This window comes from Canis aureus, chromosome 8 (assembly GCF_053574225.1).
Source record: "Canis aureus isolate CA01 chromosome 8, VMU_Caureus_v.1.0, whole genome shotgun sequence".
Taxonomy (NCBI): Eukaryota; Metazoa; Chordata; class Mammalia; order Carnivora; family Canidae; genus Canis; species Canis aureus.
The window spans coordinates 77,470,239-77,491,800 of record NC_135618.1 but is presented as its reverse complement, the minus strand read 5'-3'; the positions used below and the strand labels follow the sequence as shown (position 1 = coordinate 77,491,800).

Sequence of the window (21,562 nt, the reverse complement as noted above, 5' to 3'; positions counted from 1 at the left end):
TGATCTTGAAATGGTGTCCTAGCGCCCAAAAGAGGTTTGATTGGAAAAGGGGAGGAAAGCCCAAATGTGATTATGGGGTAATGACGGGGCTTCTGGAGTTAGCGGGGTCCTTCGACAATACCGCGAGAAAACCGCACTTCCCCTATCCGGCGCCACACGTTTTTCGTGCCCGGCTGCCCGGATGCGGGACTAACCAAAGCCTTTGACCGAAGAAAAACCAAAAACGCTCAGGAGCGGGGCGGAGCAGGCGCTACGGCGGCCGGCACGGGGCGGGCCAAGGAGTGCGTCCGCTGCGAGTGCTCCTGGATGGGCCCGTCGCCGCCGCTGCTCGTTGTGCTGTTGGTCCTGTGCGCTCCGTGGTTCGCGCCGGGTCAGTGCGGGCCTGGCCCTCGCCCTGTGTGCCCCGGGGAGCCAGGACGGGGGTGGGTTCCGTGCCCCGGCCGGGAAGGCGACCTTGGCGGTCCGCCCGCTCTGGGTGAGCTGGGCGGCGGCAGGGCCTCCCGGAGACGGCGGGGGACGGCGGGGGACGGCGAGGGACGGCGGGGGACGGCGAGGGACGGCGGGGGACGGCGGGGGACGGCCGGAGGACGGCGGGGGACGGCGGGGGACGGCGGGAGACGGCGGGGGACGGCCGGGGACGGCGGGGGACGGCGGGGGACGGCCGGGGGACGGCGGGGGACGGCCGGGGGACGGCGGGAGACGGCGGGGGACGGCGGGAGACGGCGGGGGACGGCCGGGGGACGGCGGGGGACGGCCGGGGGACGGCCGGAGACGGCGGGGGACGGCCGGGGACGGCACTCTCCGGTGTATCTTCTCTGCGATTTGTGCTTTGTTTTGGAGTCTGGGCAACTCCCTCCCCCCTTGGACCCATCGTGCAGCCTAAACAGTTGCCAGTTAACAGTTAATGTGGCTGTTTTGGTATCGCTCCCACTTTGTCATTTCCCCGCAGCCTTTGTGAAGTGAATCCAGGCATTCACAGTTTTATTTGTAAATACGCAGCTTGAGTGGCTGAAAAGACAAAGTCATGAAAAATACCGTGCTCTTTCCCTACGTTAATGCCATTAAACGTCCAGTTAGTGTTCAAATTCACCGTTTGTCATAGTTTACGTGGTGAGTTAGCGTCCAAATAAACCTCATACATTGCAGTTGTATGTAGTTTCTTAATTCCCTTTTAGTCTGAGATTTCCCTGCTTTCTGCATTTCTTTCTCCCTTGAAGTAGATTTGATCAGGGGTGTGAATGTGTCAGAATGGGAACAGGAGGGTGAAGGCAGAGAAGCATAAAAAAGGGAGGGGCTCCGCATTGGGGAGCTCAGGGTCCTTAGAGGTCCCTGGGTGGATCCCTGGGTGGACGCGGGTCCTCTTGAAGTTGAAGATAAGGCAGGCGCTTGGATCTTGTCCTAGTCCCTGCTAACCAGCTCTGTCAGTTATTTTCCTTTTGGGGGTATTGGTTTTTTTCCTGTTAAATCAGGGAATTGAATTGATGATCTTTTTAATTCCGATTTTCTGAGGCGTTCAAACAGCAGATATGAAGGAGCTCCTTCAGCTATTTGCTAATTATTGTGCTAAATGCCAGGAATACACTGGCAAAATAGATACAGTCCTTTTCTTTCTGGAGCATGTGGTATAATGGTGAAAATCATTAAGAAGGGGGAGGAAGAAGCAGAGACAACATGAGCAGAAGTATAGGTAGAAAGGTGCTAGAAATATTTCAGGTTATTCGTTTCTAGATTTACCTAGCTGGGACAAAAAGTTGTTGTGTACAGGAGTCGAACAGTAAGGGTGGAAATAAATGTTTGTTGAATAAATACCATCTGCTCACAGCATTTTACAGACAGCCACACCCATGAAATAGATGCTATCTCCATTTTGTAGGCAAAGAAATCAAAACTCAGATTAACTAATTTGCCAAAGGTTGCCCAACAAATTAAGGGGCAGAACGAGAATTTAAGGCCAAATTTCGAAAACTCCGTTTTTTTCATTACATTATGAATATGACATATAATCCAAATATTGTCACTTGTATTATATTTATTCATGTATTACTGACAGTGCTCCTTTTTCTCTGCAGGGAATGGGCAGGCTACTAGCATGGTGCAGCTACCGGGGGGCAGATTCCAGATGGGAACAAATTCACCAGATGGCAGAAATGGTGAAGGGCCAGTACGGGAGGTGACAGTAAAACCCTTTGCCATTGATGTATTTCCTGTCACCAACAAAGATTTCAGGTACTTCCAGTGTTCTCCCAGGAGGGGTAGAGGCTCTATTTTTCATTCCTAATATCTAAAAGGAAAGTAGCTTGTTTACTAATACATACCATCTTTGCAATACTACTGTGGGAAAAAGCTACATTTTTCAGATGAAGAATCTGAAGTCCAGAGACTCGAGAGTTAGAGGAAAAGAGGAGGGAACAGGAACACAAAGCCAATGTGGGAGATGACCTACGTGTTACATTGTGGATTTAAAACGGAGGGTATTATGCTGAGTGAAGGAAGTCAGTCGGAGAAGGACAAACATTATATGTTCTCATTCATTTGGGGAATATAAATAATAGTGAAAGGGAAAATAAGGGAAGGGAGAAGAAATGTGTGGGAAATATCAGAAAGGGAGACAGAACGTAAAGACTGCTAACTCTGGGAAACGAACTAGGGGTGGTAGAAGGGGAGGAGGGCGGGGGGTGGGAGTGAATGGGTGACGGGCACTGGGTGTTATTCTGTATGTTAGTAAATTGAACACCAATAAAAAAAAATAAAATAAAATAAAATAAAAAAAAAAAAATAAAACTCTTTTAAGATGGGCAGCCTCAGTGGTGCAGCGGTTTAGCGCCGCCTGCAGCCCGGGGTGTAATCCTGGAGACCCGGGATTGAGTCCCACATTGGGTTTCCTGCATGGAGCCTGCTTCTCCCTCTGCCTGTGTCTCTGCCTCTCTCTCTGAATAAATAAATAAATAAATCTTTAAAAAAAACCAAACAGATTATGTTTTTAAAAAAAGGTTTTTTGTTTTTAATTTTTTATTCATTTATGATAGTCACAGAGAGAGAGAGAGAGAAGCAGGCTCCATGCACCGGGAGCCTGATGTGGGATTCGATCCCGGATCTCCAGGATCGCGCCCTGGGCCAAAGGCAGGCGCCAAACCGCTGCGCCACCCAGGGATCCCAAAAAAGGTTTTTAAAAAAAGGAGGAATTCCTGGGTGGCTCAGTGGTTTAGTGCCTGCCTTCGGCCCAGGGCATGATCCTGGAGTCCCAGGATCGAGTCCAGCATCAGGCTCCCTGAGTGGAACCTGCTTCTCTGCCTGTGTCTCTGCCTCTCTCTGTCTCTGTATCTTTCATGAATAAATAAATAAAATATTTTAATAAATAAAAACTCTTTAAGATAAAAATTTATGGGGAAAAATTAATTCAGAAGACACAGACTGAAGTAAGCATAAGGATGGTTGATGTACTTCTCAGGCCTTTTTTTTTTGACTTAAGGATTCTGATTCCACCTTCAGAAATGTTCCTTAAGGAAAGAATTAAGGTCTTCCAAAAAACATTTATCTAAAAAGATGCCATTTAAACAAATATTAACAACATAAAGATTGCTTAAACATATTGAATCAACATCACAGAATACTTAGCCATTAAAATCTTGTTGTCAAGGGGATCCCTGGGTGGCTCAGCGGTTTAGCGCCTGCCTTTGGCCCAGGGCGCGATCCTGGAGTCTCGGGATCGAGTCCCACGTCAGGCTCCTGGCATGGAGCCTGCTTCTCCCTCTGCCTGTGTCTCTGCCTCTCTCTCTCTTTCTCCCTCTATGTCTATCATAAATAAATAATAAATCTTAAAAAAAAAATCTTGTCAAAAAGAAGTAATGTGAGATATTAAGCAAAGAAAGTAGCTTACAAACAATATACACTATTTTTAAAAAGTATGTGTATAGAATATATATGCATTTAAAAAGAATTGGGGGATCCCTGGGTGGCACAGCGGTTTGGCGCCTGCCTTTGGCCCAGGGCGCGATCCTGGAGACCCGGGATCGAATCCCACATCGGGCTCCCGGTGCATAGAGCCTGCTTCTCCCTCTGCCTGTGTCTCTGCCTCTCTCTCTCTCTGTATCTGTCATAAATAAATAAAATATTAAAAAAAAAAAAAGAATTGGAAGATGCAGCATTGCATTAGTTAACAGATTTTGCCCATGTTTTTGTGACTTCCAAATGAAAATAATTCCAGGGAAGTACTCTTTATTTTTATTTTTATTTTTTTTTAGGAACGACCTTATTAAAGCTATTTAAAAATCGTCGCTGGGCAGCAGAACAGGAAGGGATATGCATGGATATATCTTTGCTGATGTGATAATAGATGATTTCAATTTTTTTCTTTTTATCTACTTGTATTTTCTCATTTTCTATAATACATTGTGCATTACCTATATGTGTTTTTTTTAAGAATTTTTTAAACAGGAAAGTTATTAAAATTGAAAGAGAAATTACTTCTAATGAGGCTTGTACTATATCATGTGAACCAGACATAGCTAGCTAGCTAGATACACAGTGTGCCTTCTTTGATATATTTCAAATTATGATGTATTTTATGATAGAAATTTTTTATATTTCAAATTTTGGGACTTATTTATTTGTTTATTTTTGTGCTTTATTCATGATAGATCTCCAGCAAGCCCCTAAACTTTACTTAGAACCCATGATTTGTCTCTGCTTTTCTGGTAAAAGATTTTCAGACCATTCAGATGCTCTGAGGTTGGTAAATAGCTATTGCTACCAAATCTGATCACGTCCTCTGTTCTCAATGCGCCTTTGATGGGTGAAGAATGTCTTTTCGTATCAGACGGCTGGCACAGATGGGATACTTTTAGCCAGTGAAAACAATCCATCTTACCCTGGCAGTTTGCTTGCTGAGATTTTCTGTACCACACCAAACTATGTGAAAATCCATTCTAAAATCTCAGCACATTATTTTTATTTGATTTAGTTTTTTTCACCTGTTAGATGGAGATAGTAACACATGTTCTGCTTTCCTCTTGCGATTGTTCTGAGAGTAAGTATGTGAAGACCTTTCAGAAAAGAGACCCATTCCCCACCCTTAAATCTCAACAGCTGGGATCCCTGGGTGGTGCAGCGGTTTAGCGCCTGCCTTTGGCCCAGGGCATGATCCTGGGGACCCGGGATCGAGTCCCACATCGGGCTCCTGGTGCATGGAGCCTGCTTCTCCCTTGCCTGTGTCTCTGCCTCTCTCTCTCTCTCACTGTGTGCCTATCATAAATAAATTTTTAAAAAATTTAAAATAAATAAATAAATCTCAACAGCTTTATTCATAATCTCCAAAAACAGAGGTAACCCAGATGACCTGCACCTGGTGAATGGATAAGTAAAACTCAGTACATCCATACAATAAAATTATATTCTGCAACAAAGAGGGACAGACTACCAATACTGGCAAAACATAGATGAATTTCAGAAGCATTACACTAAGTGAAAGAAGCTAGACCCAAGAGTTACATACTGTATGATTCAAGTTACGTGGATTTATATTCTGGGAAAGGCAGAACTATAGGGACAGAAACCAGAGGAGTGGTTGTAGAGGCATGAGAGAGTTTTCAGAGGTGTTTGATAGACTTGCTCTATGTTTTGATTGTGATAGTGACTATATGCTTTGCTAAAAAGAGTGCCTGACTATGTAAATTTACACATATAGCAACAGATTTTAAAAGAAAATCTACTCGGGCTTTTATGTTAATTGTTGAGGGAAATTCTGTGGTGTGTGATTTTAGAGGAGAAGGATATCTGAGTTTTTCTGGAGCTGGAGTGGGTGAGAGTGGGACATAGAATCTTATGAGCTTAACCAAGTGAAATATCTCTTTTCAGGGAGTTTGTCAGGGAAAAAAAGTACCGGACAGAGGCTGAGATGTTCGGGTGGAGTTTTGTCTTTGAGGAGTTTGTCGCCAATGAGCTTAGAAACAAAGTGACTCATCAAATGGAGGTGAGAGAACCTGGGCTTGCAGCTGATTGAGTGGGAGTGGGTTAGCCACCACAGAGAATCACATCTGAGAGCTGCAGGCAAGGAAGTAGCAAGAGAACTCCTCCATGGAAGAGTCAGGAACACACGCTCCTGGGGGTTCACCCTGGGCTGATTTCTGCAGCCTGAGGCTCGGTAAGGAACCAGGTACATGGAGAGTTCTGGTTACTCCCTGAACTGGCAAGAGAACATCTTGACATCCCTCTAATAGTGGTAGTGAGATGTCCTGCTCTCGGGGTCCCAGAAACAGCACCCCCCTTGGACCTCTGGAGTCTCAGCCTGCAATATCTGTTCTGCCTCCTGTGTGTCAGGCAGGAAGGTGCCCTTGCTGTGGCAGAGCACCTTGCAGTCATGCTGCTTCTGTTTTGCAGTCTGTTCTCTGGTGGCTTCCAGTGGAAAGGGCATTCTGGAGGCAGGTAAGGATTGAGTCATCTGCCTTGTTTTCTACCCCTGTTGACTCTTATTCTGGAGGCCTGTCTTCTCTAGACCCCTTGCCCATCTAGAAATGCTAAATTTAAAAGGGTGACAGAAATTTCAAAGAAGCAGCCAGAAAAAACATGGATGGCAAAACTCTGCCCTGATCTTTTTTTCCCAATGCGCCATCCCCTTTCTCCCTTGGCTCATATTTATGCTCTTTCTGATGCTCGTCCTCTCCTCACTCACCAGGCTAGTTCCTCCAACTTCCTTGCTCAATCTGGTGGTAAAAGCTCAACTCAGGCACTCTAAGCCTAGCTTTCCTCAGACTTCCATGAGCTCCCAGAAGCTATCTCACTGCTGTCAGCCTGCAGGTCCTAACTCTGGCATCCAAGAGAGACTGGAGCTCCCAGTGCTACACGTGAGCTGGAATGATGCTCGGGCCTACTGTGCTTGGAAGGGGAAACGGCTGCCCACTGAGGAAGAGTGGGAGTTTGCTGCCCGAGGGGGCTTGAAGGGTATAAAGATGGCAAACTCACTACCCTTTATTCTTTCTTTATCCTATCCTGCATGGGAGCTTTGAAGGGTGGGAAGGCTCCATACTCCCTAGAGCAGCGCTTCTTAAACCGTGTGGTGGAGGGCCAGTTATTGTTCTCACTTCTGATTCATCTCAGACCAATACGTCTGTAAAATTCCATAAAAATTAATAACTGGAAAACTGAAATGAAGAAACAGACATAAAATTGTTATTCTTAGAGATTTCACCCAGACATACTACATCTCAGTGAATCTAATCAGAACAACATAGCACAGGGAAGAATTACCCAGCCTGCCTTTTCTGTAGGTGTGAAAGAACTTGCATAAACAACAAAGTTCTGCAGTCCTAATTAAACTTAGGAGGAGGAAACAGCAACTCCCCATGTTCAACGTCTCTACAGCCTTGTTGCTTATCCAATCTAAACGAGGTTGCTTATTTATCTAGTCTAAGTCCACTTGACAAGTTTCTTGATTCTTACTCTCAATTTCTGTACTTACCTGGATGTGATCTGGTAACAGATAGTTTACAGACTGGCATTAGTAAGAACCGCAGCTGGGATTGTACTGTCCTGGAGCAGAGCAGGAAGCCAGAGCCTCTGAATGCAGGGCACTGAGTGGAAGGGGGGGCAAGCATGGCAAATAAAAGTGATGAGTAACCTCTCTCTTTTGTCATCACCTCCTGACTTCTTTTGGTTCCCTTACTCTTCCTGCCTTTCCCTTCTTCTACAACCCTTCACCTCCCCCTCCCCTGCTGTCTCCTTACCCTCCTGGCAGGTCAGGTTTACCCATGGGGAAACCAGTTCCAGCCAAACCGCACCAACCTGTGGCAGGTAAGATGTAAGTTCCTCACCCTGCCCCTTCTCAAAGCACTGACTGAGACCTCCTGAGGCCAGACATCGTCCTGAGCTGTGGGGCTTTGTGTTCTAGTGGGAGTGGTAACTCTGAAGAGCTGCAGAAGTAAACGACTGCCTGAGTGATGGGGATGACTCCACAGAGAACGTGACATTTGAGCTTAGAGTTTGCCAAGTGAAAAGTAGAGGAAAGGGCATTTGCAGCAGAAGGAACAACATGTCAGCCCTGTATTAGGAAAGGGTACTGAGCATTCAGAGATGGGACGAATTCAGTGAGGCAGGAGGTGTACGAGACAAAGTAGATGGTGGCTTGTTAGCAGATTATGAAGGACCAGGTGTGCCAAGATACGGTTTTATATTTTCCCCTGCAGGCAGAGGTTTTTAATTAGGGGACTAAAAATATCATTTGATTTGGGGACGATGCTAATTGCTAATTTGTGCAGGATTAAATGAAGTAGAGCTGCAATGACGGTGGGGTGGGAGGTATCTGAATTTGAGGTTGTGGGCAGTGGCCCAAGAACATGTAAGTAGAAGTGGAATGGAGAGGAAGCCAAATGGAGCTTAACCATTTTGAGCCTTAGTTGCCAGTTTTTTTAAAGGGAGAAAATACTTGCCTCACAACCTTCTAAGGATTAAATTAAAAGAGATCCGAGCACATAGTAGCTGTTGAGTAAGTTACTACCCTTTCCCTTTCCCTTTAGTAAAAGCAGCTTCCATGGAGCAGGGGGAGCTGAACCCCAATTTTAATGAGAAGAATGAACAAATTGAACAAAGTGCTTCAGCAAACATAGGTTCCTTTTTTCAAGCATTTTGGAGGTAAAAAACAGATGAGGATGGTAGAGTCGGGGCAGATGAGGTAGCGTTAAACCTGTCGGTGGTAGAAGAGTACAGGGCAGGCATCGCCATTCTGGAGAAGCCAGGTGGTGCTGAGCAAAAGGAGCTGGCAGGAGCCTTTCTTCCCAAATCCTTGAAGTACGTGAAGCTCAAGGTGGAGGGGTGGAGGCTGCTGAGAGAAAGTGAGAGTGGGATGGGCTTGACGTAGACCACTGTGGGCACATTTCCTAATCCAGCCAGGAGGTGATGGTGGAAGACAGGAGCCTAGTGTGGGAGCTCAGGGCAGGCACCTCAGCGCACTGCCTCATGCCCTTCATCCTACCCGAGATGACGCTGCAGTATGACCTTGGTTTTCCTCTGGGCAGGCAGGAACACCCACCTTGGAACAGGTTGGTAAATATTTTAGCTTAAATTTCTCCTCCTCAGGGAAAGTTCCCCAAAGGTGACAAGGCGGAGGATGGCTTCCACGGAGTCTCCCCAGTGAATGCTTTCCCTCCACAGAATAACTATGGTAAGATTCGTACCATGTTGCTGTCAACACTCACAGATTGGTTGGTGTGATCATTCTGCGTGAAGATTGAGGCAGAGAGAAACACTACCAGGGGAGCATTTGCTCCCCAAAGCCTTTGCTACGCAAGGCAGCAGGGGGGTTGGAGGTAGGGCTGCCCAGCCTGGGGCTGACCCACCTGCTGTGCTCAGGACTCTATGACCTCATGGGCAACGTATGGGAGTGGACGGCATCTCTATACCCATCTGCTGACCAGGACATGCGTGTTCTCCGGGGGGCATCCTGGATCGACACAGCTGATGGCTCTGCCAATCACCTGGCCCGGGTCACTACCAGGTGAGGAGTCCGGCAGCTAGGGGCTGAGGGTCTGGGCCTGTTCTCACAGAGCTTGTGTTGGTACTACCTCCACCCCTCTCTCTGCGCCCTGTGAGTACAGAAAGGAGAATAAGCAGCACTTGCCATGAGAAGCCAACATGCCCAGGGCAACTTCTGCCTTTTCTTGCCAGCTCTCAGCACCCAGAGAGACTTTGTGTCTAGCATCACCAGGGCTTTTCTTTGTCCTTATAGGCAGGGGAGTGTAATGGTCACCTCAATAAAAGGTCATGGCCTGTGGTCATGGAAATATTGACTCTTCAAGCTGGAAAGCACATGAAAAATCATTTTCTAGAACCATTTTGTTGTACAGTCAAGGAAAAATAGGTTCACAGAGGTGTTAGGACCTGCTTGTATCACACAGATGGTTAGTGCTGGCACCTGAATGGTTGAGTCCCAAGTTCCTGAGCCCCTCCTGGGACACACTCTGCTCTGCTCATCTGTAGATGTATTTTGATTGATCTCCTTCTGACCCCTCTCATTCCTGGGTTCCATAAGGACTAGAAAGAGACCACAGTTTCTCTGGTCTCAGAAAGTCAGGTTTGCATATGTTTCCTTAATATGTTGAGGCCCCTGGCTTTCCCTCGCCTCCTTTTTAGGACAAAGTAGTGGGGAAAGTACTGGCCTGGGAACCAGAAAGCTGGGTTTGCCACTGAATCAGTTGTGTCCATGAAGCAGTGGTTGGTCTTGGGCAAGACCTTGAAATCTTCCTAGTATCTGATTCTGGGCCTTAAATGCTGAACAAATCCTGCCTGCCAGAGGTGTTGAGGAATGGCAAATGAAGGAACATAAGTGAAAGTTCGTTGAAAAGTATGAAGTACTTATTGGCACTATGATATTCTCGCTTCTTACCAACAGGCTTTTTTCAGCTGAGTTATTCTAGACTATGAACAGCTTGAAGTTACTAGTCATTGCCTTTCTCACCTTCCAGAGCAGACTCTAATGGCTGCTCACTCACACTTCCTCCACCCCGTCCCAGGTCCCTTCTTATCCTCTTTCCCCAGCAGTGCCCTCATAACCAGGCTTCTTTCTAAACCTTGCCCTCAGCCCTCAGGCACCCCAGGCCACGGCAGGGCCTACAAAGGAAAACTGGGTAAGGTTCCAGGCCCCGTTCTCAATGAAGTCTATTTTCTTCCCTCTTCTGTGGTGGCAGGATGGGTAACACTCCGGATTCAGCCTCAGACAATCTAGGCTTCCGCTGTGCTTCCAGCATAGGCCGACTACCTGGAGAGTTGTGAACAGCCATGCAGAGCCAAGAAGAAGAGCTCCCTGGTACCCACGTCTCTCCCTGGCCTCCATAGCCAAACTCCAGGCTCTTCAGAGTTGGCCTTGGGAATGGCCTCCTTCCCCTTCCCCCATTTCTCCCCTGGCCAGGAGAGGACTGTGACCTCAGAATGGGGTACCAGTGTGTCATGGAGAAGGGACCCGACTTACTGATGGTGCCCAGGGAGCAGAGTGTTCTCTTAGAGGTCAGATGTTAGCCATACAGGGGCCAGTCCTCCAACAGTCAGGGTAGAGTACTCTAAAAGGCACTTTGTTAAAAATTCTTAAATCTGTTCCCTCCCACTTTCTCAGTGTCTGATTCAGGGATCTGACTTTGTTTTCTCAAGGCAGAATTTTCTCCATTTTTCTTTGTTTTCCCAGCAAACTGCTATAGAAGGAAAATACTTCCTTCATTCACCCCATTTGTCATGTTTCATATACTTCTGAAAGAACCTAATTTCTACTATCTGCATGTAGAATGCAGTAGCTGGGCTCTTTAAAGCACAAAGTGAATCTTAAAAGGGTTTAGGAGAACCAAGTTATGTACCAGACAAAACTGCATTTTGGGAGTCTTACAGTGAATAATACTCGAGAGAGACGAATACCAGAACCTTTCCTTTATATTATTAACTGTATGTGGGCTTCCATATGCCTGTAAACACATGTCCCTGGAAAAGAACCTGCTTTCATGATGTCACTGGATGTTGTGAGGTCAGTAAAATCCCCTGTAATTGTGTATCTCAGACTGTCCTGTCTTTGATCCTCACCCTGGACCCTACGGGAAGTACACTCAAGTGTCTGGAACTCTGGGCCTCCCATGAGAAGGAGCCAAGATGGTGGTGCAGCTGGGAAATAGAGAAGCAGGAGGACTCTCAGATGCCCTCTCATTCCCTCTCCATGGGGCCTGCCCTGACCACACTTAACAAGGTGTGATGGGAGCATGCTGCTTTTCTTGTGCAGAGCTCTGAGAGGGGTTAATGGCCCTAGTTCCAGGGGTCCTGGCCAGGGCCAACTGCTCCCTCTGGACAGAGGCCTGGACGTGATTTCCCTCCTCAACTTCTATTTCTGTAGCATTCCCTCCTTGCCTGCCCCACCCCCACCTACCCCACCTGCCAGCCCCTTAGTAATCTTCCTCAGCCAGGGAGAGGAGCACAGCCTTGGGTGTGTTCTCAAAAAGGGCAGCCCGGTTTTGCTGTTGTCCCTTCTTCACCCAGTGGCCATAGATTCGGAAAGCGTAGGCATCAATGAGTCGGCGCAGAGGCCGGAGGGCATAGGGGTCACGGATGACAATCTCCCGGGTCACAGGCTTCACCCGGCGGTACTGGTAATAGATCCGCACCGAAGCCAGTACTGTTAGAGCAATCACCTGTGGAGAGTCAGAACTAAGAAACTGGACCCAGCCTCCGCTGGCCTGTCTCCTCCTCCCAATGCAGAGAGTCCCTGAGCTCGTTGCCATACAGCCTTGTGTGCCTACTGCTACACCCTTGCTGGTGTCCCCCTACCATCCCAACCCCTCCCCTGTCTGCAGAGATATAGGCTGTTGCAGCCAGGTGGGTCACTTCTGACTTCTCTAAAGCCAGGAGAAGTTGAGCCAGAATCATCACAGGGGTGGAGGGGAGGGACAAGTGCTCTGGAAACCCTGTGCGTGAAAGGAGTGCCTGGGGGAAGGAAGGGGACTTGGGGGCTTGGACTTGAGGAATCCTGCCACAGGGGCCTCGGTGGCAGGGGAACTTCAGTACCTTGAACTTGCCCCGGGGGCTAAAGTGACGCACTTCCTCCACCACATACTGCTGGAAGAAGGGATGCGCTAAGGCCTCTTCTGCAGAACAGCGGCCCTGGGGGTTCACCACCAAGAAACGGGAAACCTGAGAGAATAAGGAGGGGGAGCCAAAAACATCAAGGCCCCAGGGTCTCCTCCAACACCTGAGAAGACAAGGTCTTCCCAGAGGGTCCTCCGTTTTGTAGTACAATGTGCCTCCACCCCACCCCATCGTGAACTTCCCCTTGCCTAGGCAGGAGCCAGGAGCCCTGGCCTCTCACCAAATCCTTCACAGTGTCTGAATAGTCATCCCATTCAGGTGAGCCAAACTGGTAGTTGCCACTCATGATCATCCTCAGCATCAGCATCTGTTTCCGGTGCCAAAAGGGTGGGGAGCCGGCCAGCAGGGTGTACATGATGACCCCTATGCTCCACCTGGTGCCAGGTGGACGGAGGAAGGCAGGAGGGCTGGCTGCAGCTCCTGCCATGTCCTCCCCTCCCCAGCAGGTGCTCCTAGACATGGGGGGGCATCCCTGTGCCTAGGGGTCACTGCCTTGCCCAACACACTCACATGTCCACCTCCTTCCCATAGCCTGGGTGGTCATCATTCATGGAGCACTCAATGATCTCAGGGGCCAGGTAGCTGGGAGTCCCACAGACCTCTGCAGGAACAGTTACATCAGGATAGGTCAGCAGGGGGCACTTGGAACAGGACAGTCCAAAGGACAAAATGGAGATGAAAGTGACATGGTGCTTGGGCAGCAACTCTTCTAACCCTGACCGACTTCAGGGCCAAGGGCAGGGGCTGGGGGCTGGCTTCTAGGACCACCTGCCTGGATCTGTTGTGTCCTGGCCTGGAAGTCAAGCAGTGGGAACCTGGCTCAGCCCTGGCAAGAGGCTTACCTGAAGAGACAGCCTGAAACAGTAGGATTTATATTCAGGGGGTGGGGAGTTAGGGGAGGAATGCAGGCATTTTCTGTTCCTGGGACCACAGATGAGAGAGCCTGAGCCCCTGAAATAGGCCGAGGCCATGTAACCAGACCTCGCAGCTTCTCTCCTGGCTCCAGCTGGCAGGAAAAACCAAAGTCTGTGAGCTTAATGTTCATGTCATCATCCAAGAGGATATTCTCAGGCTTCAGATCCCGATGTACAATGTTGAGTTTGTGCAAGTTGCGGATAACCTCCAGCAGGGCTCTCATGATCTTTCTGTGGTGGGACAGGCACGTGTTATTCTTACCTCCTCCTCAGCAGAGACCAAAGCCCATATATCTGTGAGACTGCCAGTGAGGGAGGACTCAGGACAAGTGGGGGAAGGGCGGAGGGGTATATAGAAGCCTGCAGTGCACACCCCCACCAGACAAATGCATGCTATGCCCCCTCTAAGACTTTGGTGGCAGTACCACTCGTACTCTGGGGCAGGGAATGGCCATGGGAGCAGATGGATCCCTACCTGGTTTCCTTCTCACTCAGAGTGACCTTCTCAGTGAGATAATCAAAGAGCTCCCCTCTCTTCATCCTGTAGGGACAGAGAGTTTGTAGCTGGGTTGGTCCCAAGACCACCCCCTCCTTACCCTGCTCCCAGAGACCTGTTTCCTGCCCTCCTATCTCCAGAAACAAAGTAGAACACTCCCCACTAAGGACCAAAGGTTTCAGGGAAATGCCAAGGAAGTGAGTTTAGAGGTTGTCTAGGAAGATTAGAAGAGCAAGGATGCTCAAAGGGTGAGATGGCACCTGTCTGGGGGTTTCCCCCATCTGTGGAAGTGATGGCATGGACTGGGATCTGTCAGGGTCAACATCAGGGCTGGGACATGAAAGAGGGACCCAGAGCCACGGACCCAAGGCTCCAGATCCGGATCACGAGGACAGGAGGATACACTTGATTTTTCCCAGCAATGAATGGTAGAAGCAATAGTGCAAGTGCTGGAGGAGCAAAGCTTGCTCGTTTTAGGATTAAGAATTACAGTTCAATCTTCTCACTTCTTGGGATGATGTAGAAAGAGGTGCCTGTTAGAACAACCTAGTTATACCCTCAAGGGCAACTTAGGGCAACATTAAAAATAGCTTCCCCAAGCAACTTCTTCAAAGGTTAGGGATATTTGAGCTGCCCCCAAGGGCTCTACACAACAGTGCTACTGAGGGGACAGCTGTGGCTGGTTAAGTCTTGGGGGTCCTAGGAAAGTCTCCCCTGGTTAAAAAGGAAAAGTGCACCCTGCCCCCTCCCACCCACTCCTCCAGGAAAGCAGTAGGATTTCTAAGGCACAAGGGTTTGGGCCAGGGGCATAGAGGCAAGAAAGCCCTTGAGCTTAGCTGGTGGGGTGGGAAGGGGGGTTTCTGTGTGAGAAGATAACCTAGAATTTTTAGAGGTGAGCCTTACTTACACAATATCTGTACTGTGGGAGATCCCTGGGTGGCTCAGCGGTTTTAGCGCCTGCCTTCGGCCCAGGTAATGATCCTAGAGTCCCAGGATGGAGTCCCACATCAGGCTCCCTGCATGGGGCCTGCTTCTCCCTCTGCCTGTGTCTCTGCCTCTCTCTCTCTCTCTCTGTGTCTCTCATGAATAAATAAATTATTTAAAAATAAAAGAATATCTGTACTGTGCTCCTAAAAGACAAGTGTGTGAATCCAGTTTTTATCACTCGAATTCCATTCTAAAGACGCTAGGAGAAGTCATTGTTAGCAGCAGCGAAAAAATTTACTAGTCAACACTGGGTACTGTGCAGGGTGCACCCAGCTGCTGCCTTCCCAGAGCTGAGCTGGCAGGATTGTACACACAGACCAAGTTACATCGTGCCTCCAAGTATAATAACCCTGTGCATATTCAGTATGGCTACAGTATTAAAGGTTCTATCAACACAAAGTCTCCTTGAATGATTTTCTCAAGTATAATCTAGTCCTTAATTTAGCTGTTATATACGGACAAATCAAGACACCCCCATAACCATGATTCATGCAGCAGAGAGATTTACATTCTTCAGTGAGGACTCAGTGGTGTGGGCGAACAAGGAACTGGAGAACTCCCTTCTCTGGAAACCTTTTCTAATAAAAATTAAGTCTGAACACATTGTTCACAGAGCACTTTGTGGTGTTAAAATTTAATGCTTAGAGCCTAGGAAGATAGAATGGATGGTATCATTTTTCTATTCCTGAGAAAACAAGCTCTCAGAGCTAAAAGGCGTTCTGTGGGCAAGGGGCCCCATGACAAGGAGCTCGTCTTGTGAGCCCTATTGGTGCAAAGGGATGCTGTCAATCTTTGGGCCACACCCCAAATACAACCTTTACCACTGCCTCTCGAGGCCTCTTGCCTCAATACCACAGGCCTCCCCCTTTCCACTCTTGCCTCCTTACAGTCAGTAGGATGCTCTTCAAAAGTAAATCAGATCCCATCATCCTCCTGCTCTCACACACCACACCCCCCAAAGTCCTTACCATGGCTAACATGCCTGCAAAAGCTGGTTTTCAGTATAGCCTGACCTCACATTTGGCCAATGCCACAGGCTTGCTCCACTCCCCCACCTGGCTTCCTTGCCAAGCCTGTAATATGCGAAGCCCATCCAGCAGGGCCTTTGCTCTGGCTCTTCCTTCTGCCCTTCTGCTGTGCCTTCTCCAGGTCTTGGCTCTGATCCCTCCCTCACTTCATCTGGGTTTGTGCTCAGGTCCTTCTGGAGAGCATTCCAGAATGCTCGCTCCATCTAGAGAAGCCCTACCTCTCTCTAACCCCTGCTCTGCTTTATGTATCTGTACGTGCACATAACTGTGTGGGTGTATTATGGCTTATTTTACTGTTTTCTGTTCACTTTCTGAAAATTGTTACATGAAGTCAGGGACCATAGATGTCTTGTTTATTGCTGCATCCTCAATGTCTAGGCTGAGTATTGAATGAGTACCTTTGTCATCATTGTAGTTAATAATAGCATTTATGGCATGCCATTTGCTCTGCTATTCTCTAATACCCATGAGAAAACAGATACTTAAAGCATCTGGCTTCTGAGTGATGGACCCAGGGTTCAAGACCTGGCAGCCTGATCCCCAGGGCTGATCTGCCTAGGCAGTGGTGATCCTATGTGCCACTGGTCTTCAGGAAACACTGGATAGGGAACCACCAGAGGACATTCTCCGACAGGCCCCAGGGTGTGGCTGGCTCCAGGGCTGGGTACTTACAGATCAAACACCAGGAAGAAGAAAGTGTTGGTCTCATAAGTGTCCTTCAGCTGTACTGAAATGGAAATGACTAATTCGTCTCAGATAGCAACGCACCCTGGGCAGAGGCAGCAAGAGTACAGGGGCAACAGGATTAAAGCTGCTTGGACTGACTTCAAAAGCTGGAAGGGGGATCCCTGGGTGGCTCAGCGGTCTAGCGCCGCCTTTGGCCTAGGGCGCGATCCTGGAGACCCGGGATCGAGTCCCACGTCGGGCTCCCTGCATGGAGCCTGCTTCTCCCTCTGCCTGTGTCTCTGCCTCTCTCTCTCTCTCTCTCTCTTTCTCTCTGTCTCTGTCTCTCATGAATAAATAATAAAATAAAATCTTAAAAAAAAGTTGGAAGGGATATCAGAATGGTGTCCAACGGAGGCCCACCAAGGGAGGGGCTGGCCCGGGACTTCACATTCCCATTCCCCAAGCTGCAACCAGCTCCGGACTGCCTGTAACCCCTCTGTCTGGCTGGAAGAGGAAGCTCAGACCTAAATCTCCCCCAAGGTAGGCATGGAGCTGGGAACCTCACACCTCGGGACATTGGGCTGGCAGGGTCTCGGGGCAGGAGACTCTGGTGGTTCTGGCTGGCTGCACAGTGGGGCCGCACTCCCTGACATGGGTGGTTAGAGCGGAATCGTGGAGCAACCTGCTGGGGCCTAGGGCCATTACTCACTGATGTTGGGGAGCCCAGAGACCTTGCGCAGGATGTCCACCTCCTTCAGTGTGGCCTCTCGCAGCTCCTGGACCTCCGCAGAGCTGAAGCTGCCTCCGCCAGTGATGTCAATGATCTTCACAGCATACTCCTGGCACGTGGGCTTGTGGATGCAGCGCCTGACGACGCTGCTAACTCCTCTGGGGGTGCAGAGGACAGGTGGTCCCAGGGGCCCCTCACCCCAGGGAGAATCCCAGATCCAAGCCACAACAGAGATGCCCTGCCTTATCCACCAACTAACTCCCTGTGAGCTTTTGGGGATAGGATAGTAGGATGAAGAAGGCAAACAGAGGGTGATTTGTCTGGAGCTGATGAGTAGCAAGCCTGGTCTTAGAACTCTTGACTCCTAATTCAGTGCTGTTTCTCAGCACCTAAGGCCATAATCTTCCTTCTGACCCCTGACCTCTGATGCTGGCACAAACCTGGGTTTGGATGTGCTTGTCAACAGCACTGAGAGAGCTCAGTTGGGAGAAGTCTCTTGTCTGGGTGCTTTCATACCGTTCTCATCTGTCCTGGTTCAGGAGGGCAGGATCCCAAACTAAAGGTTTCTCCAAGTGGACAGTGTGTTGGGGATGGAAAAGGGTCAGTGCTCAGGCCCATGGAACTGGCTGGAGCCCAGGACAGCACCTCCTGGGGAAGGTCTGGGCCTTACCTGCCCAGGATCTCCTTGGGCTCATAGTTTTCATAGAAGCCCTGTGCTGAGTACGAGTCTGGCAGTGCCTCGTCCCGAGTCATGCTCCACAACTTGGGGGCAACTCTAAGGGGTTCGGAGGGGGAAATAGAAAAAAGCTGTCAACTAAATTCTACCCCTGAAACTAGTAATACCCTATATGTTAACTAAATTGAGTTTTAAGTTAAAAAATTTAAAAAGGGAAGAAGCTGTTAGCCATCCTGACGTAGGCGGTGTACTTTTTGAGGCTGGAACCTTTCCTCATCTGTATCCCTTGGCACAGAACAAGCCTAATGTTCAAAATAAGTGTGAATTGAAAAACTATTTGGAAAGAGCCCAGCTTGTATCGTCTCACTGGCTGTAAACATTGTGACCCCCAGGCTGCCATGTAGCTCCCTGAATGTTCTCCTCTAGTAGAAACAGCAGACAGAGGCAGGAGGTTGGGCCATCAGCCCCCAAGATTAGCTCTGACTTGGCTGGCATACCCTTGGTTTTAGATAGAACCCCAGAGAAACTTTGCAGAGGACAAATTAAAGGGCTGTTCCCTCTCAGAGATGAGGCTGGTCCTGCTTTTCCCCTGCTTGTTCCCAGCACTTGGGGAAAGATGAGAAGCTTCCTGATTTCCTCTTCTTACTAGGGCACTCCTATAGCCTCACCTTAGCTCCCGCAACCTAGCTATCCTCCCCTGAAAGCACCCATCCTTCCAGGACACACTTCAGGGCTTCCCACTGTCCTTCCGTACTCACTGTGCCCTTAGCAGACTTTTCTCACCTTCCTTCTACCTCCCTTCCTGCTGGCCTGCCTCTGTCCCTCCTTCCCTCTCTCTTCCTCTGCTTTCCTTTCTTTCTTTCATATTCTTTGAGAAGCACGCTGCCAGGCGCTCAGAGAGATGTGGAGCCCAGTGGTCCCAGACTCTGGTATCCCTTGCCAGTGTATGATGTCACCTCCTCCATTAGACTGATCTCTGGGATGTCCCAGCCTTCCTTCCCCTGTGCCCAGTGCTGCTCCCTGGATGTGAGTCAATGGTTGGAGGTATCCCCTTGGTTCAGGGTCCCGACAGCAGGACGGGCCTGTCCTCAGAATGCCCGTGTCATACCAGATGATGGTCAGTGAGCCCTGAGGGGTCCTGCCACAGTGTGGGGCAGTCCAAATCCAGGATACTCACGCCTGGATAGAGGAGCTGAGCTGGCTGGCTTTGCCTCAGGGATAGAGGCCAGCAGAGTACTAAACTCCCACCTCAGATACAGGATTTGAGGGACAGAGAAGACATCTACTGACAGGAAGAGGGGCACACAGAAAAATGGGCACAAGCCAATACTCAGCAGGACCAACACTGCCTCTAGCCCCTCTTCTATGACCCTTTCTGGACCCAGGAAGGCCGAGCCTGTCCAAGGGGCCAATTTGCTGACCAGCCAAGTGGGGCTAGCTGTTCCAGAAGCCTGGTGTCCCCACTGCCAGGTGCCTGGTTACCAGAGGAAGAATTAGAATAACAACAGAGTCCTCTGCCAACAGCGGGCGCCTGGCTGCTCACAGGCTTCCCAGTCGCCAGCCCCAACTGAGCACAGAAGTATCTGTTCCTATAAAAACAAGCCCATTGCCTTGCAAATCCTTTTAAGTTCCCAAGATGGGCATCTGTACCCCGCACCTCCCAGAACTTGGTAGCCCACGGTCTCTCCCCTTCCCCAGCCCCCTTAGGGCAGAGGGTCCATCTGGACTGGACCCCCCCAGGAAGCCTTCCAGGCCTTCGGGGCCTCCATTCCCTGGCATGACAGAGCTTCAGAGGCCTCTTGCTGCTCTCTGCTCTCCTGCAGTGAGGCAGGCAGCCATCCCCCTGCTCTAAGCCCCATGTGGGGCCAACATTGCCCCCCACACACACACAGTCCTGCACCTTCCCCAAGATTCCCGTGGAAAGGGTCCCCAAATGGGAATAGGTAACCTGGTCCTTTTGGAACAAAGCATCCCTCCCCCAAACTCAGCCTTAAAACACAAGGAACCCCCTTTCTGTGGGCGGACATCCCGAGGGGGCTTCCAGAGTCAGTGCTGTCACTCTCCATCCCGCTGCTTCTGAAGGGAAACATGGTTCTAACGGCTCTTGGGGCCTGTCTTCCCTGCCACAAAGCCTCTCCCTCTCTGCCTGTCGCCTGGCTCTTGTCCATCACTGGCCCGGCTACTCACTGTTTGATCCTCACAGGCCCTTGAGTGAATGTGGCAGGAATCCCAAAGGCCTCAGAGCCCCTTGATGAGAGGGGACAGGCCGAGGGCTGAAGCAGGTCCCCAGCAGACACTTGTGGCCACAGCAGGATATTTTGCTGCTCGTCCTTCAGGCTCTGCTTCTTGGTGACGGAAGCCTGACGTACCAGAAATAAACCACAACTGCAGACCTGGGATGCAGGCCAAGGCTTATGGGGGCCAAGTCTCACCAGGAGGTGACCTCTGCTGGAGGGTGAGGGAAACTCGGTGGCCTGGGAGCCCACAGGACAGCAAGAGGTGACCAGTCTTCCCTCTGGAGCTCCCTTGGTCTCCAGGCCTAGAGGAGACAAAGCTGGCCATGGTGGAAATGCATTCACTTTTCTGGGAGCCATTTCTGCATATTTGAGAGCAGGCCCCTGGAGAAAGCCCAGCACAGACACACACACAGTGCAGCCCTGGCTGCCGCAGGGACCCAGACACTGGTGCCCACTCAGGAAGAGTTTGTGAGGCTGACCTGCAAAATGCAGGCCTTAAAGGTTAGGGAACATCCCCATTAGGAATCCATCTCTGGGGATCCCTGGGTGGCTCAGCGGTTTGGCGCCTGCCTTTGGCCCAGGGCGCGATCCTGGAGTCCCGGGATCGAGTCCCGCGTCAGGCTCCGGACATGGAGCCTGCTTCTCCCTCCTCCTGTGTCTCTGCCTCTCTCTCTCTCTCTCTCTCTCTCTATGTCTATCATAAATAAATAAATCTGAGATCCCTGGGTGGCGCAGCGGTTTGGCGCCTGCCTTTGGCCCAGGGCGCGATCCTGGAGACCCGGGATCGAATCCCACATCAGGCTCCCAGTGCATGGAGCCTGCTTCTCCATCTGCCTGTGTCTCTGCCTCTCTCTCTCTCTCACTCTGTGCTTATCATAAATAAAATAAAATAAAATTTAAAAAAAAAAAGAAAGTTTTAAATAAATAAATCTTTAAAAAAAAAAAAAAAAGGAATCCATCTCTGAACTGCTTCCATATTTTCATCCTTAACCCATCTGGTTTTCAGCCTGTGGGCTACTGGGAGTTGCTCTGGGTGCCAGGAAAAGCATATGGGCTCGGACGGTGTACACCTTCGGGCTCTTTGAGTGAGGGTCCTTATCACTAGGATTCTACCTTAAGAGGTAGACATTGGAAATAATGTATGTAACACACTGGCCCAGTAGACACTTGCTTATTGCTCTCATTGTAAAGCCACTTTTTTCCAAACCCCTAATTCTAATATAAA

At 49.5% G+C, this 21,562-nt stretch overlaps 2 protein-coding genes across 10 annotated transcripts; one reads left to right on the top strand and one right to left on the bottom strand.

Moving 5' to 3' along the window:
- The first annotated feature begins 211 nt into the window (after window positions 1-211).
- On the top strand, window positions 212-11,521 carry SUMF2 (sulfatase modifying factor 2). 4 transcript variants are annotated; one of them, XM_077908379.1, is made up of 9 exons: window positions 212-370; window positions 2,070-2,226; window positions 5,854-5,968; window positions 6,376-6,420; window positions 6,786-6,936; window positions 7,730-7,785; window positions 9,067-9,151; window positions 9,340-9,484; window positions 10,674-11,521. In XM_077908379.1, the coding sequence occupies exons 1-9, from the start codon at window positions 307-309 to the stop codon at window positions 10,756-10,758; spliced, it is 903 nt and encodes a 300-aa protein (XP_077764505.1). In that variant the 5' UTR covers window positions 212-306; the 3' UTR covers window positions 10,759-11,521. The 4 variants fall into 4 exon arrangements, with proteins under 4 accessions (XP_077764505.1, XP_077764506.1, XP_077764504.1 ...); XM_077908377.1 differs by having other exon boundaries at window positions 324-475; XM_077908380.1 differs by lacking the exon at window positions 2,070-2,226 and having other exon boundaries at window positions 270-370.
- On the bottom strand, window positions 8,584-20,477 carry PHKG1 (phosphorylase kinase catalytic subunit gamma 1). 6 transcript variants are annotated; one of them, XR_013385502.1, is made up of 12 exons: window positions 20,288-20,477; window positions 18,095-18,199; window positions 17,404-17,582; window positions 16,701-16,755; window positions 13,993-14,058; window positions 13,585-13,748; window positions 13,114-13,204; window positions 12,824-12,977; window positions 12,523-12,648; window positions 11,888-12,149; window positions 9,186-9,785; window positions 8,584-8,812 (listed from the first exon to the last, which is right to left on the bottom strand). XR_013385502.1 is itself a non-coding variant. In XM_077908375.1 (11 exons), exons 2-10 carry the CDS (start codon window positions 18,175-18,177, stop codon window positions 11,904-11,906), a joined length of 1,164 nt encoding a protein of 387 aa, XP_077764501.1. In that variant the 5' UTR covers window positions 18,178-18,199; window positions 20,288-20,477; the 3' UTR covers window positions 8,584-8,812; window positions 11,888-11,903. The 6 variants fall into 6 exon arrangements, 2 of the variants coding, with proteins under 2 accessions (XP_077764501.1, XP_077764502.1); XR_013385503.1 differs by having other exon boundaries at window positions 8,584-8,809; XR_013385505.1 differs by having other exon boundaries at window positions 9,608-9,785.
- Between the last annotated feature and the right edge of the window lie 1,085 nt (window positions 20,478-21,562).

Bases quoted from the DNA above. Each gene is read 5' to 3' on its own strand.
- SUMF2 (XM_077908379.1), top strand. From the start codon at position 307: ATGGGCCCGTCGCCGCCGCTGCTCGTTGTGCTGTTGGTCCTGTGCGCT. The intron at 9,152-9,339 runs GTAAGATTCGTA...TGCTGTGCTCAG, and splicing joins CCCTCCACAGAATAACTATG to GACTCTATGACCTCATGGGC. The intron at 9,485-10,673 runs GTGAGGAGTCCG...CTGTGGTGGCAG, and splicing joins CTGGCCCGGGTCACTACCAG to GATGGGTAACACTCCGGATT.
- PHKG1 (XM_077908375.1), bottom strand. From the start codon at position 18,177: ATGACTCGGGACGAGGCACTGCCAGACTCGTACTCAGCACAGGGCTTC. The intron at 17,583-18,094 runs GTAAGGCCCAGA...CTGCACCCCCAG, and splicing joins CCCAAGGAGATCCTGGGCAG to AGGAGTTAGCAGCGTCGTCA. The intron at 16,756-17,403 runs GTGAGTAATGGC...TTTCCATTTCAG, and splicing joins CTCTGGGCTCCCCAACATCA to TACAGCTGAAGGACACTTAT.